The 23151-nt window shown below is 45.2% G+C and overlaps 1 protein-coding gene across 1 annotated transcript in view; it reads left to right on the top strand.

Annotated features, from left to right (window-relative positions):
• FER1L6 (fer-1 like family member 6) overlaps positions 1-23151 on the top strand; it is a 109868-nt gene that overhangs the window by 23671 nt on the left and 63046 nt on the right. The window contains exons 6-14 of the mRNA XM_006916569.1: positions 2421-2499; positions 3794-3950; positions 4514-4700; positions 5670-5862; positions 8089-8441; positions 13897-14005; positions 14769-14952; positions 19090-19210; positions 21503-21603. Coding sequence (XP_006916631.1) covers positions 2421-2499; positions 3794-3950; positions 4514-4700; positions 5670-5862; positions 8089-8441; positions 13897-14005; positions 14769-14952; positions 19090-19210; positions 21503-21603 — 1484 coding nt within the window. The remainder of the gene's footprint in view (positions 1-2420; positions 2500-3793; positions 3951-4513; positions 4701-5669; positions 5863-8088; positions 8442-13896; positions 14006-14768; positions 14953-19089; positions 19211-21502; positions 21604-23151) is intronic.

Raw genomic sequence — 23151 nt, 5'->3', positions numbered from 1 at the left:
AGGAAAGGTTTTCTTAACAGCGACACCAACTCTAATCAGAATTGCGCAAAGAGTAAACTTGTCTTGAAGACTTCCTTGTCTGTCTTTATCATCCATTCATCTCTATTTTAATATTATGTTTATATACAAATTAATATATATGTAACATATTACATATAAGTCCTGCATGAAGCTTAGGTAATAGTGGAATGATGATATTATCTTTCCCGGGGCACTTGAAGAATGTGACTCTTGAAGAATGAGAAATCATCAAGAGCCAAACATTCTCTGTGTTTGAATTTCAGGCATGATGACAAGTGGTGCCAAAGATATTTCGGGACCTGGGACATTTCGAGACCTGGGACTTTGTTATATTGTGTAGCTCAGGCAACGATCTGTTTGTGAGATTGGCTTTATAGCCAGCTCCTAAGGGACTTTTCTAGATTGTAGATAAACAGTTACTAGCTAGATTTTTATACTGTATCATAGCCAAGGGTCATGGTTCTCTGGGGGGCAAGTGTTTTTTTTTAGAGAATCACAGCTGCTATTGCCTATTTCTGTTCCTCGAACTTGAAAGAAGAGCATACTTTGGTCTCCTTAAATGACATTAGGAACAGAGGCCAAAGATTTTAAAGAGAAAACTCCCCTGGAGAGGGAAGTATTTAATATGAGTTTCCTGCCAGTCCATGAACTACAAGTTGGCACACCCAGAATAAATTCAACGTGGGAGAAGAAGTGGGGAGTGCCGTAAGCAGATGCTGTTGGGACAGCCAGGCTGTAGCAGACCCAAAGACCATCTTCCCTTGACAGTGGCCCCAGGCACACAGGGCCCCCAGGCTTCTGTGTGTGAGATGCCCCGGAGCTCTGGTAACCTAATGCTTGACCATACCAGGGCTGCCTGGCGCTTACACAGGTGGATGATTGGAGGAGGCCTCCTGTGTTATTTAAAGAGCCCTTTGGGGCTCTTGTATCCTCTTGTGCCCACAGGGACCCAGATGCCTCTGACCTGAGAAAAGTTTGAATCAGATTTGTGTTCTTTCTTGGGCCTTGGGGAAGATGTTGGAGGTTGGGGTGGGGGTAGGAGTTGGAGTGAACTTTGTGTGTGGCCTTAAATAATTCCTCTACTCAAGCTAAGCTGTCCTCATGTCCCCTCAGCTCTCTACCACCCTTGCAAAGTTTGGGCAAAGCAGAAAGAGTGGAAAGGAGAATGGGAAGGACTGTCATATCTTCATTTTTTAGAGTCACTTGCATTTATTGCTTCTTATTGCCTCTACCAAAAGGATCTGTTAAGAAGCTATGAAAGTCTCCTATTCATCCACTGCTCACCTGGTCAATCATTCATCAAGTCACTCAATGTTTACTGAATCTGTATTAAGAACAAGACCATGTCTTGGGTAGAAGAAAGTAGGAGATGTTCTTGACTCAAGGGACTTACGAAATTTTATAATTAGAAGAAAATTTAGAGGTCATCTAGTCTAACTTCCGGTTGGTGCAGAACTTCTCCACCACCTCCATGACGTGGTGTTCGTGGGCACTAGCTGATTATAGCCAGTGACGGGTGGGTCACTACGTCTAGGAAAGCCCATTCCATTGTTGGGAAGTTCTTTTATAAAAACTGTCCATGTGGTGGGCTGAAATCTCTCTTTCCGTAACTTGGGAACCACGTGAGAGACCTACCCCCTCTTCTAGATGGCACAGTCTCCAAGATTTGAAGACACATAAGTCACCATTGCTTTTCCTCCACAACTTCAGTTTTCTCTTTTCTGGGTTAAAAGTCGAGCTCTCGTGATTCTTCAGCAGTGTCTCCTACAATGTTGTTTCTGGACCTGGGCACAGCTCTGCCACCTTCCTTGAGAGCTTCCTTATTGTGACAGTGTTAGCATTAAAATAGACTGTTGTAACCAGCCGGGTACTCTGCAGGCTTCTGATTAGAGAAAATATTGAGGATGACCATCTCCCTTGTTCTGACTATTATATGTGTCCAAAACTCCTCAAGGCATTGTGTGACGAGTTCTCTGAGAAAGTGGTGTGGGAATTTAGGGGAGAAAGGGCATCGGGGAGGGCTGCTTGGAGGAAGTGACCTTTGCTGTAGGTATTGAAGGATGAGTAAAGTTTCATCAGATAGAGATGGATGTTGAAAAGTAAGCCACACAGAAGTTCATTTTGCTTAAAAAAAAATCTTTCGGACAGTGATATTTCTTTGGTGTCCTTCAATAGAAAACTAGCTGAAAGCCTGCTACGAGGAAGAGGTACTACTTCTCAATGCCCTTTACAGCCCTGAGGTTAGATGAATAAATGTCACTGTGCTCCAGATATAGGAGTGAAGGCCGGACAGAGGTCAAATGCCTAGAATCCTCTCTGAGGTGTCATGGACCCATTTCACAGATTTGGGCTCGAAGAGAAATCTGGGCTGCGGGGCTCACTGCTCTGTCTCCCCTCAGGTCTGCCACCACAAGCTGATAGGAAGCACATTGATCGGCTCCTTCAAGGTGGATCTGGGGACCGTGTACAACCAACCCGGTAAGAAAGCATCACCTCCCAATCCCTCTCCTACTCTGCTCCAGGCTACCCCGCCTGGTGGTCACCCCTGTACTTACTCATCCATCTAACTGTTCATTCAATAACACCGAGCATCGATTATAGAAAGTCAAGCAAGACATAGCTTATTTTCCTTAAAGTTTACCATCTAATAGTAAAATTATCTTATATGTCCAGACTTCTAAGCATTTCCCTCTCTTCCCACTGCCTCCCCCAGCCCCCCACCCCAACCCACATTCTGTCTAATTTAGTGCTGTGAGACACAAGCAGGAAAGGCAGGAGAATATGGAAGTTAGGAATGTGGATTCTGGAGCCGGATTGCCTGGGTTCAAATCCCACTCTGCTCTTTCCTCGTTGTGTAACCTTGGGGCAGATGGCTTCACTTCTCTGCACCTTAGTTTCCTCATGTTTAAAAATGGGGATAAAATAATACCTCCTTCCTAGGAGAGTTGAGGATTAAGTTAATAAATATACATAAAGCACTTAGCATAAAACCCAGCACAGGATAATGACTGTGGCATACTGTATATGAATTTGCTATAATTACTGTTATTATCTCTGATTATAAGAGACTGAAACTTAGGTAATTTGTCCAAGGTCAAGAGCTAAGAAGTCACATGACCAACAACAAACATTGATCTTCTCATGAAGGCCCTGTTTCTTTACCTCTGATTCCAGCTCACCTGAGCAGCGGGGCCAGGCCGTGGGCATGAGTGAGCGCCATGGTCTGGGTTTAATATATTAAGGGGCGATGGAGACTGTCGTCACCAGGAGGGCTCGTGACGCAGGTGGAAGGAGTAGCATCTTCTCCATTCCTTTACCACCTACTGTCATGTGGAAATGTGCACGCCGTGTTGCCACATCTAGCAGCTTTTCAAAGATAAGCCAGACGTCTAGATTTTGTAAGAGGTTCTAAAGTTTGAACTCACAAAAAGATCCACTGAACCACATGTACAGCCCATGAAATCACATGTTAACTCTATACTCCATTAATGTCCTTATATCCTGTCAAAGCTAGAACCCTGTCTAGGCAATTTCTGCAAGACCGAGGGCCTCCCAAGTATCTGTGGCTGCTCGGAGAAAAAGAAGGAGAAGAGAGTGGGAAGCAAAGGAGAGGAGGGAAAGGGAGAGAGGGGGAGGTAGCAGGAGAGCTGGACTTAGCCCTGCTGAGCTACCCCTCGGTAGAGCGTGGGAGGCCTTGGGAGTGGGTGAGAACTGGCTGGAGTTGCTGGGTCCATCTGTGCGGGATATCCGAGCTCTCAGGATGCTTTTGCAGGTCATCAGTTCTGTGACAAGTGGGCCCTGCTCACAGATCCTGGAGACATCAGGACTGGCACGAAGGGGTACCTGAAGTGCGACATCAGCGTGACCGGGAAAGGCGACCTCTTGAAGACCAAGCCCAAAACCTCCGATGCCGAGGAACAAATTGAAAAGTGAGACAGGCCCATCCAGGGCCGTGCAATGGAAATGCTATGTCCCAACTCCCATGTCTCCTTCTCTTCCTTCCTTGCATTATGAGTACATGAGAGTGAACGGTCAAGTTCACAGCTTGTCCACCTGGGATTCTGTACCAAGATATGTCTTGTCAAAGGCATGACTAGCCTTTGGGAGGTCAGTTCCTAGGACAAGAAAAGCCTGTCTTCCTATAATAACCTGTAATAGACAAGCCATTGCAGAGCTTATGTGACTTATTTGAATATAACTCATTTTTCTTGGAAAGAATTATAATTTCAACCACTGGTTTGTTATGCAGAGTGGTGAACAGAGTTTATTCTATAATTCCAGGACCCAAACAAGTTTGCATTCACTCTAATCCTACCCTTAGCTGTCATTCACACTGGGAAGAAAACTCACTTTAACCATGAATCCTAACCTTTTCAGATGTTTCTCATATATCAGGGTCCTTCTTTCTGCTTCCAAATTGCTTCCAGATTTTCTTCTTGTTCTTCCAGGTGAGAGCGCTTTTTTTTTTTCCTTTGTTTTTCTCCCCTCTAAGGAACCTCTTGATCCCTCAAGGATTTCCCTCAGAGAGACCCTGGGCCAGATTCTATGTGAGACTCTACAAAGCAGAAGGGTTGCCCAGAATGAACTCCAGCATCATGGCAAACGTCACCAAAGCATTTGTGGGTGACAGTAAGGACCTTGTGGATCCCTTCGTGGAGGTCTCCTTCGCTGGACAGATGGTGAGGAAGTGTTGTCACCAACAAGGGCAGCCTGGGCCGGAGCCCTGCTCTCCCCAAGGCACTTCTAGTCAAATGAAGCGAAGTTAAAATAAAACTTAGGAAGTGCCTGGAGAGAGAAGGCTTGCCACAGAGGGGTCCTGGGGCTCGCGGCGGGAAAGAAGGGGGCGGTTGCGCACTCACTCTCCATAGGCAGTTAGGAAGGCGAGCCATCGGACAGCGTGGCTGAGGACCCGGGCAGACAGGCCTCATCTCTGACTACTTCTCTGAGCCGTTACCTGGTCCCCAGGCCTTGTAAAGTTACCGCCTCCTCCCAATCTGCTCCACAGTCTCCGCGGGTAGTCCTTGTCCCATGGACGCCGGCACATCCCTGTTCCCAGCTGTTCCCTGCTCAAGAGCCATGGGAAGTTCCACGGCTCGGGCACCCGGTCGGAGCCTAATTCTGGCTGGCTGGGCTTTGAAGCTTCAGCTGACGTGCATGTTGTCTCTGTCCTTCAAGCACGTGTCTCTGCTGCTTCCTCGACTTGGCATGGTGAGCATCAGAGTATTTTTGCCCTGGACCACCTTGGCAGTCATATAGGACGTCACCTTCATTTTATGACAAGGAAACTGAGATCCGGACTGGGGAAGTGATATGCACAAAGTCCTATGAAAAACATGAACTCAGGGCCTGACTCTGTCTGCTGCGTTCCTGGAGGCGCGTGAGAACGACACTTGTTCACAACCAGGTGTTAGTTTCACCCAGACCCCAGTAGGATGATGGGAACTTCCTGAGAGCGGACCACAACCTACTGGCCTTTGTCCCCAGTGCCTGGCACGGTGTCTGGCACAGAGCAGGTCATTGGTGGAAGCAGGTTCTTATGTTTAGCAACTAACTTCATACTTCCAGCTGTTTTGAAGAGTTTCTTGGGTCCAGGCAAGGGCCCCCGTCATTTCTTTCCATGGTTCATGCGCTCCCGGCTTTGCTTTCAGGGGCGAACCGCGGTGAAGAAGAGCTGTGCCGATCCTGTGTGGCATGAACAAGTGGTCTTCAAGGAGATGTTCCCTCCCTTGTGTCGGAGGGTGAAGATCCAGGTGTGGGATGAAGGCAGCATGAATGATGTCGCACTGGCAACCCATTTCATCGACCTGAAGAAAATCTCCAATGAACAGGATGGAGATAAAGGTAAAGCCTCACCTATCTGTCTTGGAAATAGGGTCTCTAAATGATTGACTTAGAGCCTTGGTCTTTGAAACGAGATGGTTGGAGCATGCACTGTGTCAGGCACCTTCCATGCTCTGTGTGGTCTGTGGTTCACATTGGTTCAGGGGAATGGATGGAGCCAGGCTCTGGGAGCCAGGAGGCTTGGTCCTGGTCCCATATCTGCCATGACCATCACTGCAGGTCTTAGAGATGGTCACTCCCTCTCTCTGGGCCTGAGGATTCTTAATTGAAAAATGAAATGTTTTGATTAGACCAGAAGTTGGCAAAATGTGGTCCATCGGCCACATCTGCTGCATGGCACAAAGCTAAAAATGGTTTTTTACATGTTGAAGTCATCCTCCCAAACTGTGCCTCCCGCTCGCCGATGGGAGCACGAGAGTGTGAGTACTGCAGGGAGGTGCTGCTCACTGTTAATCGATGTGCATACTTGTGCATATGTATGTGTCAGTGCATACACAGACACATATACTGAAGGTTTGACATAAACAGATGAAAATTTGTGCCTTTTTGTGCCCCTCACAGAGTGACACTGTTGAAAGGTCTCAATACATAGCTACCATTTGACCTTCGTGTTACGGAAGGGTTTGCCACAGGATCGCTTTGGGCAGAAAGGGCACTCTGCCCCTCTGCAGATTTCTCAGTTACGTGTAAACGCGTTTCACCCACAGCTTTTCGGGAACATCCTGATGGTATTCAGGGAGATGTGTTTAAAAAACAGACATCGGGGGGGGGCCATAAAATCTTTCTCTTCTTTTTCATACAATACCTCTGCTTCTTAAAATTTACTCAAAGGAAGGATAGAATCTCGTCCATGGGACTGTGGGTGCAGGGAGAGGAAACATTTAGACATACAGCTACTGATGACAGTAAACATACAGAAACATCTACTTATCAACAGTGGGGAAACTATTAAGCAAATAATGATAAATATACTTATTAAGAGTAATGGCTAATATTCTTGATCTCTTCGTAAGAGCCTGTGTGAATCACTTAATAGATATTACCTCTTTTAATCTCGACAGGTGAGTTAGCTACTATTAGCATCTCCATTTTACGGATGAGGAAGCTGAGGCATAGGAAGGTTTGTAAAACCTGCCTAAGGTCACACAGCTTGAAAATGGCAGAGCCGACATTTGAGACTTGAACCCACACAGTTAAGTAAGCTTCAGGATGCCCATGCCGTACTTCGTGGCAAAACAGAACATTCTGTTGCCAAAGAGATGTTCACATAGATGCCGTGTATTCTCTCAGATGCTATGTATTAAGAAAGGAAAGTACTTATGCTACTAGTAAATTAAAATCATCAAGTCTGTTCAGTTCTACATTTAGAACATATCTGAGAACATTTGTTTCTTTCAGTCTTCACTACATCACCCTAGAACGCCACTTATGTCTTCACTTTCGATGACGATGTGGTCCCCAAACCAGTTGGCCCATTCTTATAACCATTCACTCACAGCCAGAGTGATCTTAAAACACACATCTGATCATGTCCTGTCTTTACTTAAATCCTGCTACAATATTCCCATAATTTCTAGGTTAAAGGCCAAAATCCTTGTCCAGGCTCCCAAGACCCGCTCACCTTTCCAAACTCTTCTCCAGGCGTCGGCCACACTGACTTTCTCTTTCAGCTCCTTCTAGCTTCCAGCTCCTTTCCACGGCCGTATGCTATTCCCTCTGCCTAGAACTCCCTCCTCTCCTCTCTCTCTCAGCCTAACTCCTCTCCACGCCACGTCAGTCGATTATTTGTTCTTACAGCACAAGGTATATCTCCTTCATTACATCTATAATGCAAACATTTGTTTGTTTATGTTTGCATCTGCTCTATTCTCCACTGGGCTCTATGCAGAGTGTCTAGCATGGTGGCTGGCTCATGTCAGGAGTCAATAAACATTTGATGAGTAAGCGAACAGATCAAGGATGCACATCAGCATCCTTAGAATAATTCATAGCATTATTCATAGTATTATTACAACTGTGAACAAGTGTAAACATGTGCATGGAAGAAAGACTAGAAAGAAATATAGCAAAATGGTAAATATGGCTGTCTTTTGGTGATGGGATAGCCTGTAAATATTTTCTCCTGTCTTTTCTGTGTATTTAAATGAATGCATACAATTTTCATGAAGCAAAATATAATCAACTTGTAAACATAACCAGTCAACTGATAACGTGGTGTCTTTTTAGGCTTTCTACCTACCTTCGGACCTGCCTGGATTAACCTGTATGGCTCACCCAGGAACCACAGTCTGATGGACGACTACCAGGAACTGAATGAAGGCTTTGGAGAAGGCGTGTCATTCAGGGGCAGAATCTTGGTAGAGATTGCTGTGGAAATCCTCTCGGGCGGGGCGCAGGAGTCTAAATTTTCCAAGGCGCTCAAGGACCTCAAGTCGTCTTCGAAGGACAAAGACGCCAAATCTTCCAAAGGCTCAAGTAAAGACAAGGGCGACACGACCGACGACGGGAAACCCCAGCAGGCTCCAGACAAAACCCACTCGACAGAGGTCGAGGTGGAAGCTTTCGATACATCCCCCGAGGTAGGTCTGAGCACTGCTCCACCGCACCTGTGAGGTGAGCCCACGGTGGAGACAGCGCCTGTCGCGGCTCCCAAGGGCCTGTACAGGTCTCACTTCTGCACGATGTGTGTTGGCTCAGGCCCACACTCCAGGGCTGATCCTTTGCCTCTCCCTACACATATCACAGCCATCTGCCCATGATAAAGTCCTTCAGTGGCCCCCAAACAAGGTTTACATGGAAACCAAAGTAAAAGAAATAAAAATCCTCCGGGGGAGCCAGTGGGACTGAGTGGTGGGGTGATCGACTGAACTGTATCTGTGGCCCAACATTGTTTTTAGCTCTGCTATTAGCTTAGCGGATGCTCTGGATGTGAGGCAATGTGGGAGCAGGGATGAAGAGGAGGCAGAGTGGGTGACAAGCTGGGATACAAGAAACTGAGAAACCTTGTCCCCTGCCCCAAGCCTGTGGGGAAACCACAGCTCACGGGGATGCTTATCTTTGCATAATACTCAGTGCAAAGCTCATGGGCATTTTCCAGCCTAGTTCTGTTATGGGAAAGAGATCTGGGCTCCAAGATGGACACAAGCTGTGAATGTCATCTCGACTGTTTAGCAATAAATACTACTTTGTAGTTAAGCAAAGGAGAGAACTTCATGTTTTGTCAGTAGCAGAGGTGGGTGGATTCCAGCTCTCGGCTTGGATGATTTTGCCTCTGGGAGTGAGTTTCTCAGGTCAGCCAGACAATCATTGCAGATGGGGAAGGAAGGTGACGGCTGATCTCCCAGAGTTGTCCATTCCTGGGGGACACTAGACAGACTGAAGGATGGTAGCCTTGGAACGGCCACTTATTTTTACTGTTGGGATCTAATCAATCTTAAGAAACAGTGTGGGAGAGAGGTCGGAACACAGGATTGGAAATCTTGGGGGTTGGCTCTATTCACGGTTCTGATACGAACACTTCTCCATGTTTCAGCTTAGTCATCAACAAGTGGGGTAGTAATGGTTTCTCTGTCGTAGGCGTCTCCTGGGGATAAATGAGGGCACGCCTGTTCAGTGGTCAGCAGGGTCCTTAGTACATGCGTGGTAGGCGGGCAACACATTAGGTATTGTTACTGTTCCCGATGTCGTTTATGTTTGCTCCCACCCCCAGTGGGCAGCAATTCAGAGCTCTCCACCCCATTCTTTGTAACCGACTTCGGGTATTTTGCCAACCTCCCCAGCTCTCCCCCTGAACGTATATGTTGAGAAATATTCTCCAGGACTGTGTACTGTCAGTTTGTTGTTAGAATTGACATTTCCCTTGGTGTGATTGTGTTTACGTATATTTCTTCAGTATATATGCCAGTTTTAGAAACTTTTAGAAACTTTTTGGCAGAAAGTGTGCTTAGCTTAGTAGCCACTTAAGCTGATTTTCTCGATATCTGTCCCTGTGGCAAATTTTCTTGCTGTCAGGACTGGCTATTCTTTTCTAAACAGGGGTCAGCCAAGTAGAAAGGGGCTAGTAGAAGGTTTTCTTAACCCAAGTATCTTCAAGATACTTCCTATGCCAGGGGGCATCTTCACTCTTGTGTGGAAGGTGGTAGGGGAAGGGTAAAATTCAGGCATCATTCAGATCCTTATTTCTCCTCCCTCCTCTCTCCATCTTGGCTTCTTGTTTGTAGTCAGTTTCTTGCTGGTTTTATTAGTTATCTCTTACTGTATAACAAGTTACCCCCAAATTCAGCAAGTTAAAACCACAAACATTTACTTTCTCCGTGGGTGAGGAATTTGGGACTATCCCAGCTTGGTGGTTCTAGCTAGAATCTCTCATACGGTTTCAGTCAAGACTTTGCTAGGAGCTGCAGTTGTTGGAAAGCTGGACTAGAGCTGCAGGACCCACTTTCAAGATGGCGCACTCGCATGGCTGTTGGTGGAAAGACTTGGTTCCTTGTTGATCGTTGGCAAGAGACCCGGGTGCCTCACTGCATGGAGCCTTCCATAAGCTGCTTGAGTGTCCTCATGGCAGCTGGCTCTCCCCAGAGCGGGCGATCCAAGACAGAGCGAGGCAGAAACTGCGGCCACATCTATGACCACGTCCATGGAAGTCACACACTGACAGTTATGCCACATTCTAATTGTTAGAAACCAGTCATTGGGTCTAGCCCACACTCAAAAGGAAGGGAATTTGGCTTCACTCTTTGAAGGGAGGATTGTCCAAGAGTTCGCAAACATTTTAAAACAACCACATTGAGCTTCTACCCACCCCCCAACCCCCCAGAGCCTTGAAGGCTCAGAGCTTGCCCACACCAACATGTTTTCCTGCAGCTTCTTATTTTTCAGCTATCCAGGGTCTTTGAGCTCCAATCTCTCTTGCCGCAGCCATGTACTCATGGCATATCTGCACGAATGAGATTCCATGGTGTTGGCTTTTCCAGCTCACCTTCATTACCACCATCCAAGTTTATCTCCCCTCGGCAAACTTTCACAGAGCATAACTAATCTAATAGGTGTGTTCATTTTTAAACTCTGTGAACCCTATTAAGTAGCTTCTTGTTTAAACATCATCCTCAACAAGAGAGGAATAAAAACATAGTGACTCTGTGGACTTATGGCATAGAAGGGTAGGTAAGACGTATAAAATAAATGCATAGGAAGTAGAAAGTGATAAGTGCAATAAGGAGGTATGAATAAAGTGCTATTATTTCCTGGAGTGAGTGAACTATAATGATTAAAACGCTGGGCTCCCAAGTGAGACAGCTGGTTTTAAGACATGGCAGTATGGTGCAGTGGTGACTGCTCAGCCTCTGGAGAAACACTGTCTCTGTTTGAAACTTGGGACAAGTGAATTAAGCTCCTCATGCTTATTTCTACTAATAACTTCTACTTCATAGTCTCATAGTGAGGATTTAATGAATTAATACACGTAAAACGCTTAGAACAGAATCTGGAACATAGTAAGTGCTCAATAAATATTGGGCATGTTTTGTAACTTCGAACAGATTTCTTAATCTTTCATGGGACTGCAGTGTCTTCAACTTTAAATGACTATAATAGAAATATCTCCCTTCTAGGATAGTTACGAGAATGACATAAGATAATGTAGGTAAAATTCTTAATACCACATCTGACACATTGAGCTGATAGTAACAGCTCAATAAATATTACCATCATCATTTTTACAGCTTTGGGAGTCAAGATATATTTTTAGACAGAAGAGGCATTTGTGTTGTACCTTGAAGGATGGGTAGGATTAAGATAAGCTCTAACCTGTTAGAATACTTATCATGACTATTGTCTGAGGCATCTATATGAGCAGGCTTTATACTAGATCCTCCACATGGATAATTCCCCCCCTTCACCCCCTATCCCGCCCAGAGGCCCTATTGTGATGTTTATTTCACAGACAAGGAAAGTGACAGCCAGAGAGTGGCTGTGACTTGCCGGAAGTCCGCCAGCTAGGAAGTAGCAGAATTTGAAGAGGGTTCATCTGGCTGTGGAACCTGCTGTCCCTCTTTAGGCTACATGGCGTACATTCCCTCCAGGTCCCCGACTAGTTTTTAACCACTTCCCAGAAAGTAAACTCGGCCATAAGAAGGTGAGATAAGTGGCTGGTTTACAGCCAGTGGATACAGTGGCAGCAGGTGGGAGGGGTGTGTGCTCGATGACTAAGATCCAGCGCTGGGCCCCACCCCGCTCTATGTTTTCTTTTTTTTTTGCTGATGCTGAGAGCACAGGGGGCTCCTGTGTGAAGGAAGGGGTGACATTTCACCCGATGATGTGAAAAGCTCTCTGGTTCTCTGAGGGTCAAGGTTCATGGTCCCTGACTGAATATGGCTCTTAACCTCTGAGGCCACAACTGCTTTAATCTTTAGATAAGCCTTATCTCTTTTTCCATGGACTTTAAAAAATTCAACCACAAAACCAGGAAGCACAGAGTGTATGACTCCAGTTCACTCAGCCTCCTCGCTCAGAAATGCGATGCTGTGTCCCAGCCACATCTGCTGAAGTGTCAGCCTGTTCCGTGTCAATAGGAGTCATTTGCAAATACTCGCCTATTATCTTGGGATGGCTCCTGTCTTGTGACCTGTGTTGGCATAAGCGGAGTCATTTTTAAGTAGAGTCAGGGCAGCCATTCCAGAGGACTGCCTTGTACTTCCTACTCCTTGAACCTTTGGAATGTTTGAACTGGGCAAAATAACCTTGGGACCGAGCTACAGTACCGTCATCTTCCCAACAGCTGTTTGTAGAGCTAACAGGAAAGCAGACCTCCTGACCACAAAGACTGAAAATTAAAGACTTTCTTTAGAATCAGTAAATAGCCGTGTATAGCTAAAGAGTAATTTATTAACACCAATAGAAATTCCTTCCTTCTATTTATGTAATTATTTTTTTTCCTTTCTCTTAAAAACCGTTTGCCTTTTCGCTAGAATAAGAACACTATTTGGATTTCTGTCTGAATCAGTGCTTCCCAGGATTGCGGTTCTTTTGGATCGCAAATAAACACTCATCGCCTCTCGCTTTGGCTTTTTATTTTTAGGTCGACACCTGTAAAAGTCCTGTCTTTTGGAAGTCCTGTCTTGACAAGGCAGCCTTGGTGGAGACCAGGCCTCAATTCTTGGCCGCCTTTAAATTGTCCTGTGACCTTAGGAAGCCCCTTTCTCCCTCTTGGCTTTAGTTTATTCAGGTGAAAGGTGGAGGTTGGAGCAGATGAACTCTGAGCCCCTATCAGTGGAAAAGCATTTACGCTGTGGTGCTTCTGGGACCTGTACATCCCCGGCAGCAGCAGCCACAGTGCCTGCAGCCCACCTGGGATGCACGTGACTGGCCGAAGCTCATGCAAGCGCCTAACCCTCTGCCCCTTTCCTCTGGGTGTGTGTTCTTTCCGGGGGTAAAGTATGACTTTGAGTTAGCACCAAAGCGTTGAGTTAACACATGTTAGAGCACACTGGGTCTGTGGTCTGAATACTTCGGAAAGTTACTAACTCAACCCTAAGCTTTAGAGTCTTTACTTTCCTTATCCGTACGATGGGAATGATCCTGATTTTCACCTGTCGAGATTGTTAAGGGGAACAAACATAACATATGTGACCCATAAAACTATGCTCAAATGTAAGGGTTTAATCCCGTGACTGACTATTTCGTCTCTGGTTTTCTGTTTTCTGAATGTCTGCTCACCAGACGGTGATTCCGTGCCTGTTCCACAGTGTCTTAGAAAGATTCCTATGCCAAGTTTATCCTTTAGAATAAAAGATTTTCTTATAAGCTAGAAGCTCAGAAGGTTGAGACTACATTGGTCTAGATAAATGGCTGAATTTGGATGTGCAATTTGCAGGTCCCGATTCCCGCCTGCCTGTCTGATTAGTGGGGAAATTATGGCCGACGCTGAGACTCAAATGCCTATAAATTACCCCAGACAGGTTAGCATCAGCTTCCCAGTAATACAAAAAAAAAAAAAAAAAGAACCAGGCCTGTCTAAAATATTTTTTCTTCTTGTAGATTGTACCAGAAAAATATGAGGACTTTTTACTCTTTGGAGCATTTTTCGAAGCTACCATGATTGACCGGAAGATTGGAGATAAACCCATTAGCTTTGAAGTGTCTATTGGTAAGTGCAGATGAGCACAGTGCCTGGCACCTGGTGTAGACCTTGTATCCATTCCCAGAAGGGAACAGGTAGGAGACAAGGCAGAGTAAGTGAGTTAGGGCCTTACTTGCCAATGATAGTGATCTGGTGGCAGTTTACACGTCAGAAAACAATAATTACTTGTTCACTCTTGTGTCACTAGGTAAGGACTAGATTTATTTCATACTTTAAAGAAAGGATTAAGAGTATGATTTGGTTTCAGACAGACGTGGGTTACTAACTAATCCTGGATCCATTACCTTAGGCTCACTTAATTTCTCTGAGTCTCAGTTTCTTCATCTGTAAAATGGTAATAATAACTTCTCACAGAGCTATTACAAGGGTTTAACAAGCTAACGCAGGCTGGTGCCAGGCACACGGTGGGTACTGTCGTCACTGAGTCTCAGCAATTTTCCTGGGCTGACATACATCTAGGAAAACCATTCTGAGACAGGGCATTCCGTCCGAGGAGGTCTTGATTCACATTCAGGAAGCTGTACTTCAGAAGAAGAAATAGAGATGGAATCCACTTAATTTGGAACTTGAGTTGTTTTTACAAAAGAGAACATGACGTGGAAGTAGATGACGGCTCATTGTCATTGCCAATCTTATTTCTTTGGTCTGACCATCCCTCCTTCCACCTTCAGACAGAGATCTTATTTCCCTGCCCTGGATCCCTTATGCCAAGCAGCCCAATTCTGCTGGTTGACACCCGGTTCCTCTCCCCTCGCTCCTGCCTCTGCAGGTAATTTTGGGAACTTGATTGATGGAGGGTCCCATCACGGGAGCAGGAAGAAGTCAGCCGAGTCAGCCGAGGAAGATACCCTTCCGCTGCTGCACGAAGGAGAAAGGGCCGCAGCCCACGAGGTCGCCATCCCTATGGTCTCCAGCACTCACCCCGAGAAGCCGCTCGTGACAGAAGGGAACAGGTAGGAGACACGGCAGAAGCAGCAGTTTCTGATGGCGGAGGTCTGACCGGTTTCAGGGACCGTTTGAGTTAGTTCTTCCCTGAAACCAGAAACATCATTTTTTTTTAATCTCAGTTATGGGAGCAAGTACAAACAGGGGCAACATGATAAGTGCCACGTTATTAAATCCTTAGTGACCTGCTGACAACTCTCCAGATGACAGACACATGCAGGTAATTCATTTAAGGGCAGAGCAATGGTGGTGGCTATTATTATTGTATCTGAAGCCCTCTTTATTCTATACCTTTGAAGCATAACAAGGTAGGAAAGTCAGAATTTGAAATTTCCATCGAAATCCTATTAACAATTATTACATTGATCTGAGTTCTGTGCGATTATGTAAACTCAATTTAGTAGAATTATTGAATGCATCATTTCTTATTTTATTTTGCTACAGTCAAACTGAAGAACTCACAAAACGATTGTCAGCCACCAGAAAAGACTTTCAGAAAATAGCCGAGTGCCTACATGCGCCCTCACTGATCTTTAATCTATGTGAAATTTTGACATGCAAAGAGGAGGGAAATTATAGATTTCTAAGAAAGTGCTGTCAAGCACCAACCAAGTGATTTATGAGAAGGGAAAGCCACACACAGTGAGAGTCCTCTGTGTTCAGAGCCTCGTGCTCAGAGCCAAACGTTATCATCTCCGGGGAGGCTCGTAAGAGAGCTGCTCTCCCCACTTACGTGCGAGGAGACTGGACCCACTCCTCCAGGGCCTGTCCGTCTCTCTGCTCATCTCCACGTGGACTCTGTCTGCGCACGGACCCGGGGCTCACTGACCGCTCTCAGGAAAACAAGGACTCACAATCTATTTCCCCCGACGGCCCTCTTTCCTGAGCAGCAGATTCGAACTTTTCCACTTGGGTGTCCCATAAATTATTCACTGGGCTCACTGTCCGCAGAGACGGCTTTGCCCCTCTTCCCGTCTTTTCTATCCCACAGCCTGGTGCCACCAACTTCTGAGTCCTCCGAGCCACGAATCAGAATGTTGCTGATTGTTCTCTTTTTTCCTTCCCACCCACATCCACTCAGTGATCAAGTCTGGTCAATTCTAGTCCTTATGTATTTCTCATGCCTGCTGCCATTTCTGCCTGTCGGCATCTTCGCCTTCTACCTGACTTGGATGTTCTGCAAGAGATTCACCAGAGTATCTGTCTGAACCAGTGACTCCCCTAACTGACGTCATCTGTTGGTTGCCTGTGGCTTTCAAGATGAGTTTCAGAGGCCATAGAGTGTTGTTCAGTCCCCGTCTACTTCTCGACCATCCTCTCCAGCACGCAATGGCCCTGGCAGTTTCCCAAACACATCCTGCTCTCTGCTGCTTTTCGGCCTTTTAAACATCTCTTTCCTTTGCCAGGCAACAGATCCCCTCCTCAGAACTGCCGGCTCCTATTAGCCTTCAAGAAGAAGCCCAAGTGTCCTTCCCTGCATCCCCAGTCTGGTCGGAATTTCTAGACTCACCTCCTTTAAGCACTGATCGCACTGCCTTCAGATGTGTGGACTTGTCTGTCTCCCTGTGAGACCGTGAGCCCTCCGAGGGCAGGGCCTGCGTCTTCCGTTCCCCACCGAGCTGCGGTCCTCTCGTTTCTGAGCACGCCCTACACTTGCCAAATCCTGTCTCTCCCACGGACCACTTTCCTCCTCCCATGGATCACTTTCTTTGGGGTCTTGGTTGTTTTAATGGCTTCTTTGTCCTCTTTCAAAACCGAGGGCATCAACGAGTGGATCCTGTAACAGGGTCTGCAGCTCTGGGAGACTTCCCTGAGCTACTCAGAAGTAATCTGCATCCTTCCCCTGGGCCCAGGCAGCGAGAACATCCTCCTCCTTGTTAGACTAGCTTCTTGACTGTTGGTGAGAATGTCAGGGCATCTAGTGTGGGAAGGGCATGGGAGGAGAAGAGAGATCTCAAGGCGCCCTCGGTTGGACCTCATATTAGTGCTGCCAGCTGGCTCAAGGAGACCAAAATAGGTGATGCTGGTGCTTGGGGGGCTTTCTGTATATTTCTCAGCCACTATATTGAGGCTCCGTCCACATACTGGCAAGCCAGGGTGACGGAAACTGCATTGGAAGATCCTCTGTCTAGAACAGACCCCTACAAACATGTGCACACACATGTATGCACATGCGCACAGAGTGACCACACGCATGTGTACACACATACATACACATACATAGTTTACTTGTCTGTCGCCTCCATTAAAATACCACCTCATAGAGGGTGGCCTAGAATGCCACTTAAAATATCACCTGAGTTTGTTCTGGGCTTTCCAGTTTTACGAGGCACTTGTGCTCGCATGCACTTTCTGTATCGGGCTGGAGCTCAGGAATGAGATTGGAGCACAAGACATCTAATGATGGGACACCGTTTGAGTCTCAGAATTCCAGGCCTACCCTTGCCCAAGGTCACAAGGCTGGTCATGTGTCAGGCAGCTAGTCAAACTGGCAGTTTCCTCTTTCCACTGGCAACATGGTGCCTCCCATCTGCTGTCCTCCATCTGCACTGTAATCTACCTGAGGAAGCACAGCGTTCTGGTCCACGCAGACCCAGTAAGACCCAGAGGACTCTGAGAACCAAAGAGACAAAGGTCTTGGACATCATTAGCACAAAATAATTCAAACCGAAGAAAACTTGGAACAGTACAACCTTAAGAGGGAATTTATTTAGTTGCAAGATCCTCAGTGCAATAATCTTAAAAGGAGATAAAAGAAAGAGCAGTTTAGTTTCTAACCTTTTCTACTTTATTTTTTTGTTCTCTTGTTGTAATAATAACAATCTCAGTTTCTGCCAAGAATTTATTTGGCTTCTCTTCTGAATGGACACCTGCTGGTTTATATTCTGCAGAACAGACCACAGGGCAGCTTTGCTAGTCTTACGGTCTCCAGAAGGATTCAGGTTGGAGAGCTAGAAAGAACAACTGCACATTCTTTCAGGCTGAAGTTCTCTTTAGCTTTTTGGAACGCAAACAAAACTTGCTTCCTCTTTGTCTCTCATTCATATTCTCTCTCTCTCTCTCTCTCTCTCTCTCTCTCTCTCTCTCTCTCTCTTCCTCTCCCTTCTTCCCTCCCTCCCATAAGCATGTGACTCCAAACACTGTCCACATTCATCAGGGCCACCTGTCCCACCATACCCATTCCAAGAAATTTACTTTGGCCTTCTGGGTGTTTGTGGGAGAATGACAGGTGGGTTCGGGGGAAAACCTGGTTAAGAATTTAATACTTTAGCTGTCAGGAGTCAGGGAACTTCAGCTTTTTGCTACCCCTCTTCCACCTTACCTGCCTTCACACCCATCCCTTTCCTCCTTGGGAAGCGAAATTACAAATTAGATCCTTCTTGTCTTCAGTCTCACTCTGTTAACCATATTTTTCTCATCAGCATTTGAGTATATCCAACAGTCATCCTCAAAATTCTCTTTGGCTCTACACTTCCCCTTCTAGCTCCTTTGCCATCCCTCTTGTCCTTTCTTAGCTAAGTGAGTCACCTGCATTATTAGCACTAATACCTAGCAATGATAAGGATTGGATGGATGGATGGATGGATGGATGGATGGATGGATGGATGGATGGATGACTGGATGGATGGGTGACTGGATGGATGGTGAGCCATGGACTGCTGAAGTTGAGTTTGAGGCATATGTCCTCATCCTCATTAATAATGTACCCCCTTACATTTCTCTAGCGATTTCAGTGTGTAAATGCATTCACATCTGTAATCTCAGTTGGTCCTTACAGAATGCCTAGCATATAGTCTCTAAAGGAAAAATGTTAGTTTTTCTCCCTATTTTCCCTCTTGATTTAAACCTTTCTCCTTGAAGAAGGCTTGCCTGATGAGTCCTGCCCTCTGGTGATCCTTTCTAAGCTTTGCCTTGGGGGTGAGAGTGGCAGCTGTCAGTACTTCTCCATTGTAGCCACATAACTGTTCCTTGATTATTGTTTACTAGTCCCCAATTATAGACTAAGAATGAAATTAATAGTTTGATAGTTTTGTCACCAGTCTTCCCTCGCCCCACAAAGAACATACAAAATATAAACATGTGGTTGGAATTGCCTGAAATACACCGATTGTCAACTAACTTCCAGACCTAACATGTTTTCATAGGAATTACAACTACTTGCCATTTGAGGCCAAGAAGCCCTGTGTCTACTTCATCAGCTCTTGGGGAGACCAGACGTTCAGGCTGCACTGGTCCAACATGCTGGAGAAAATGGCAGACCTGCTGGTAGGTGATGAGTTTGAACATTAGGAAGCTGGAGGCAAAAGGATTTTTTTTTATGAACCCAGTAGAAGGTCTTGACCTCAGTTTAAATACAAATAAGTTGAGGCTGATGCATTTGGAGGACACATGGCTCCTACTCTGTAGACCCAGGGGAATGAGAATACATTTTTCAAAATCTCCGGACTTTAAATCGAACTACCCAAGTTCAAATCTCTGCTCTGCTTATTACAGATACAGGACCTAGCATAGATGGTTTTCCTAATCTCCAAAGGGCAGAGGATTGATTACTTTCTCACAAAATTGATAGATCCTGGCTTCAACTAACGCAAAATCCTAAGCCCCTAACTTGGTAGATGATCTTCTGCAAGATCGGGCCCTGCCGCCCCTCCAGTCCAATCTCTCACACACCCTCCTCCTGCCTTTGCTCCAAGCACAATGGTCTCCTTTCGGTTTCTCAAAAAGACCAGGTGCCTGTGTGCCTCACGGCCACTTCCATGTCACTCTGTCTCCCTGGGCTGCTTTCGCCACCTCGCTTCTGTGTAACGCAGTCAATCCCCAGCTCCGGTGCGAGCATTTCCTCAGAGAAGCCTTCTGACCCCCGGGATGGATGGATGGATGGCAGCACCTTGTCCTCTCCCACAGCACCTTGTCCTCCAGAGTTCCTGCCACAATTTACAATTGAGTGTCTATTTTTCATTCCCCACTGTTCTATGGCATCTAGCATAGCACCTGGCACCTGAGAGAGCTAAAGAATGTTTAGAGGCATTAAATGCGTGAAAGTATTAGAGGCATTAAATGTGTGAAAGTATTCAAAACCGGGTTGATACGCAGCAAATGGTAGGTTGCTCCACCCAGCTCCCTGGGGGGAACGAGGACCAGGAGCACCTTCCTTCCTTCACTGATTCCTCTTCTTCTGCTCTTGTATTTCTCTGTCCGCCCCACACATCCCATGGGAGTTGCTGTCTGCTGCGCTGCTCCCTGCCCCATCCTGCCTCATGAGACGATCCTTGTCTCATTCCTCTCATTCCTTGAAAACCTACCCTAAGGGAAAAACATATTTCTCTCCCTCATTTCTTTATAATCCTGTCTCTAATTGTGTAGAAAAAAGTAGTGCCTCTGGCCTTGGGGTGGTAGAATCTGAAAGCTATTGTGGAGGCCAGGTTTGCTGTCACACCATGTGGAAGGCACAGATTGACAGATTCAAGGGCTGGTCTTGCTTCTCCTTCAGGCAAAACAGAGAGTTCATTTCCAAAAGACTTGACAAAACAAATCAGAATCTTCTCCTAGTGGCCACGGCGGCCTTTAGCACTTACTTCTAATTCCTTTCTCAGTGCCAGCCAGGATCCTTGCCATGCTTGGCATAGTGAGGCTAACCTAGTTGAATGTTCATTAAACACCAAGCACTGTTGGAAGTTCACACCTCCCTGTAGTGCTATAGATGGGTACTATTATTATCCCATTTTACAGATGAGGTAACCGGGCCTAAGGCAGTTAGGCCACCTGATAAGCCTTAGATTTGATGTAAGTGGTCTGACCCCAAGCATAAATCTTTAACCACTCCACAATGTTGCCTGTCCTTCTAGTGAAGATGGAAAGAGGGAGACATGACCCTAGGCATGTGAGAGAGGATATAGTTTTTATTAAGTCTAGCAAAGTGTACAACATGTACACAGTCCCTTGGGTGCCATTTTCCCCCAAGCCCCGGAATGGCATTCTAGAATTTAGGCCCAAAAGGAAAAGTACAATTATTAAGTACAGGCACATAGCCATTGCCATATACAACCTGTACTTTTTGCCCCAAACACCCTACCCCTGACCCAAAACCCCTATAATCAGAAGTACTGATAACCTTCTAAATTCAGAAGTTATTCAATATGATTATATATCTCTATGACCAACTGGCTTGAACATTCCTTTTGAAGTTTTCAATAATTATATTTCATTTACTTTGTCAGGTATTTCTCATAATATTAGCTTTTCCCACGGTAGACTCTAAACAAATGGTACCCAGTTAGGGAATGGATATTGGACAGAAACAATGAGTTTGAGCAACACAGGAGAAGGCTTGAATCTGGACTAATTCCAGTTAAGAAAAGGAAGTTTCTAAGTTAACACGCAGCAGCCTTTCCCAGCTCAGATACAAGAGAGTGAATAGTTAAATCATCATCATCATCATCATCATCATCATCATCATCATCATCATCTAAATATTATTTCTTGGATGTTACCAATAACATCTTTACTATGACGTCTCTTTTCTACCTCTCATCCCTCTACCTCTGTGTTTGTTTTCAGGAAGAAAGTATAGAAGAAGTGAAAGAATTGATCAAGATTTCAGAGGAAGCCCCAGAAGAGAAAATGAAGATGGTGCTCAATGATTTCATTAGTCAAAGCAGGTACCAGCTGGCACATGGGGCGCTGAGCTTGAGTAGAATCAGCTATTAATTACCTTAGAAAATAAGTGATTTTATATGTGTTCAGTTGGGCATTTTATAGTGTTATATCATCTTTGGTTTTTTTCAGTAATTTGGTTGGCACTGGTGGGCTCACTGTTGCTTTCTGACCCATAAACAACTTTAAAAAAAGGGACAGAGGTAAAAAGAGAAGAAAAGAAAGACATAGCTGAGACTCTTTATGAAATAAGAAAAATGCTAGTCATGTTAGTGCCACCACGGTTCTTTGCATTTGGTAGACACTCAATTATTTGAAAATGAGATGGATAAGCCATATCAAATGCTATTTAATAGAATTTGTCATGTAACACATTGATAAGAACCAATTAATGACTCTTTTTCAGGCAGTGGACAAAACAATAAAAGATCCAAAAGTAGCTACCTATTACTAACAAAATAACCCTTCAATTTCATGACTTAACACAGAATTTAGTACCTCACAGTTTCTGTGGGTCATGAATCCAGGTGTGGGCTTAGCTGGGTCCTTTGCTCTGAGCCTCTCACAAACTGTACTCGAGGCTTCCACTGAGGCTGCAGTCATCTCAAGGCTCAGCTGGGAAGGATTTGCTTCCAAGATCACTCACGTGGCTATGCACAGAATTCAGTTCCTCATGGACTGTTGGATGGAGGACTTCGGTTTGTTCATAGTGGTTGGTTGGAAGTCAGCCTCAATTCCTTGGCACATGGCTCTCTCCAAGCTCCCTCGCACAACATGACGGCTAACTTCATCCGAGAGAGCAAGTGAGAAGAGTCAGAGAGGACATGCCAGCAAGATGGAAGTCACAGTCTTTTAAGACCTGATCTTGGAAGTGACATCTCATCACCCTTGATGTATTCGATTATGAGCAAATCACTAGGTCCGGCGTACATTCAAAGGGAGGGAATTACACTCGTAGGAGGCGGGGATCATCTTACAGGCTATCTACCATAAGGAAACACTTGGACTAACTCTTAAAATTAATTAGGTAGTACTGGAGCAAAAACGAGTATTTGTCAGAATGGAATTAATGGAGAAGGGGTAGAGATCTGTTTGATGGAAGGCAAAAACTAGTAGATAGGGGATAGCAAAATTCTGGTGTTGTTTTATAAATTCTGACTTTCCTAATTCTCAACTCTCCAGACGTTTTTACTTTTAAAAAAATAAGAAAGCAAAGAAACAAGGATGTAGTTTTGTCTATCTTAATTTCTTTCTTGTTTTTATTGTAGAAGCAATATATATATATTTGTAGAAGCAATATATATATATAATACAATATATATATTGTAGAAGCAATATATATAATATATACAGATATATATATATCAATGCTACTCCTGCTGTGAGCTAAGTGCCACCTGCGATTCCTTTTAAGCATCTTTAAAAAGCTTCATGATCTCGTATTTTTAGAAACTGCTCGTAGGCAAATTAATAGCTCAATAACTGTTCTATATAAGGGGTTACTCGAAGTGATAATCATTCCTCTTTCAAGTTTGCAATCAACTGAAAAAATA

Source organism: Pteropus alecto, unplaced genomic scaffold, assembly GCF_000325575.1.
Source record: "Pteropus alecto unplaced genomic scaffold, ASM32557v1 scaffold164, whole genome shotgun sequence".
Classification (NCBI taxonomy): domain Eukaryota; kingdom Metazoa; phylum Chordata; class Mammalia; order Chiroptera; family Pteropodidae; genus Pteropus; species Pteropus alecto.
Note: the sequence above shows the minus strand (reverse complement) of the source record. Positions and strands in the feature narration are given on the sequence as shown.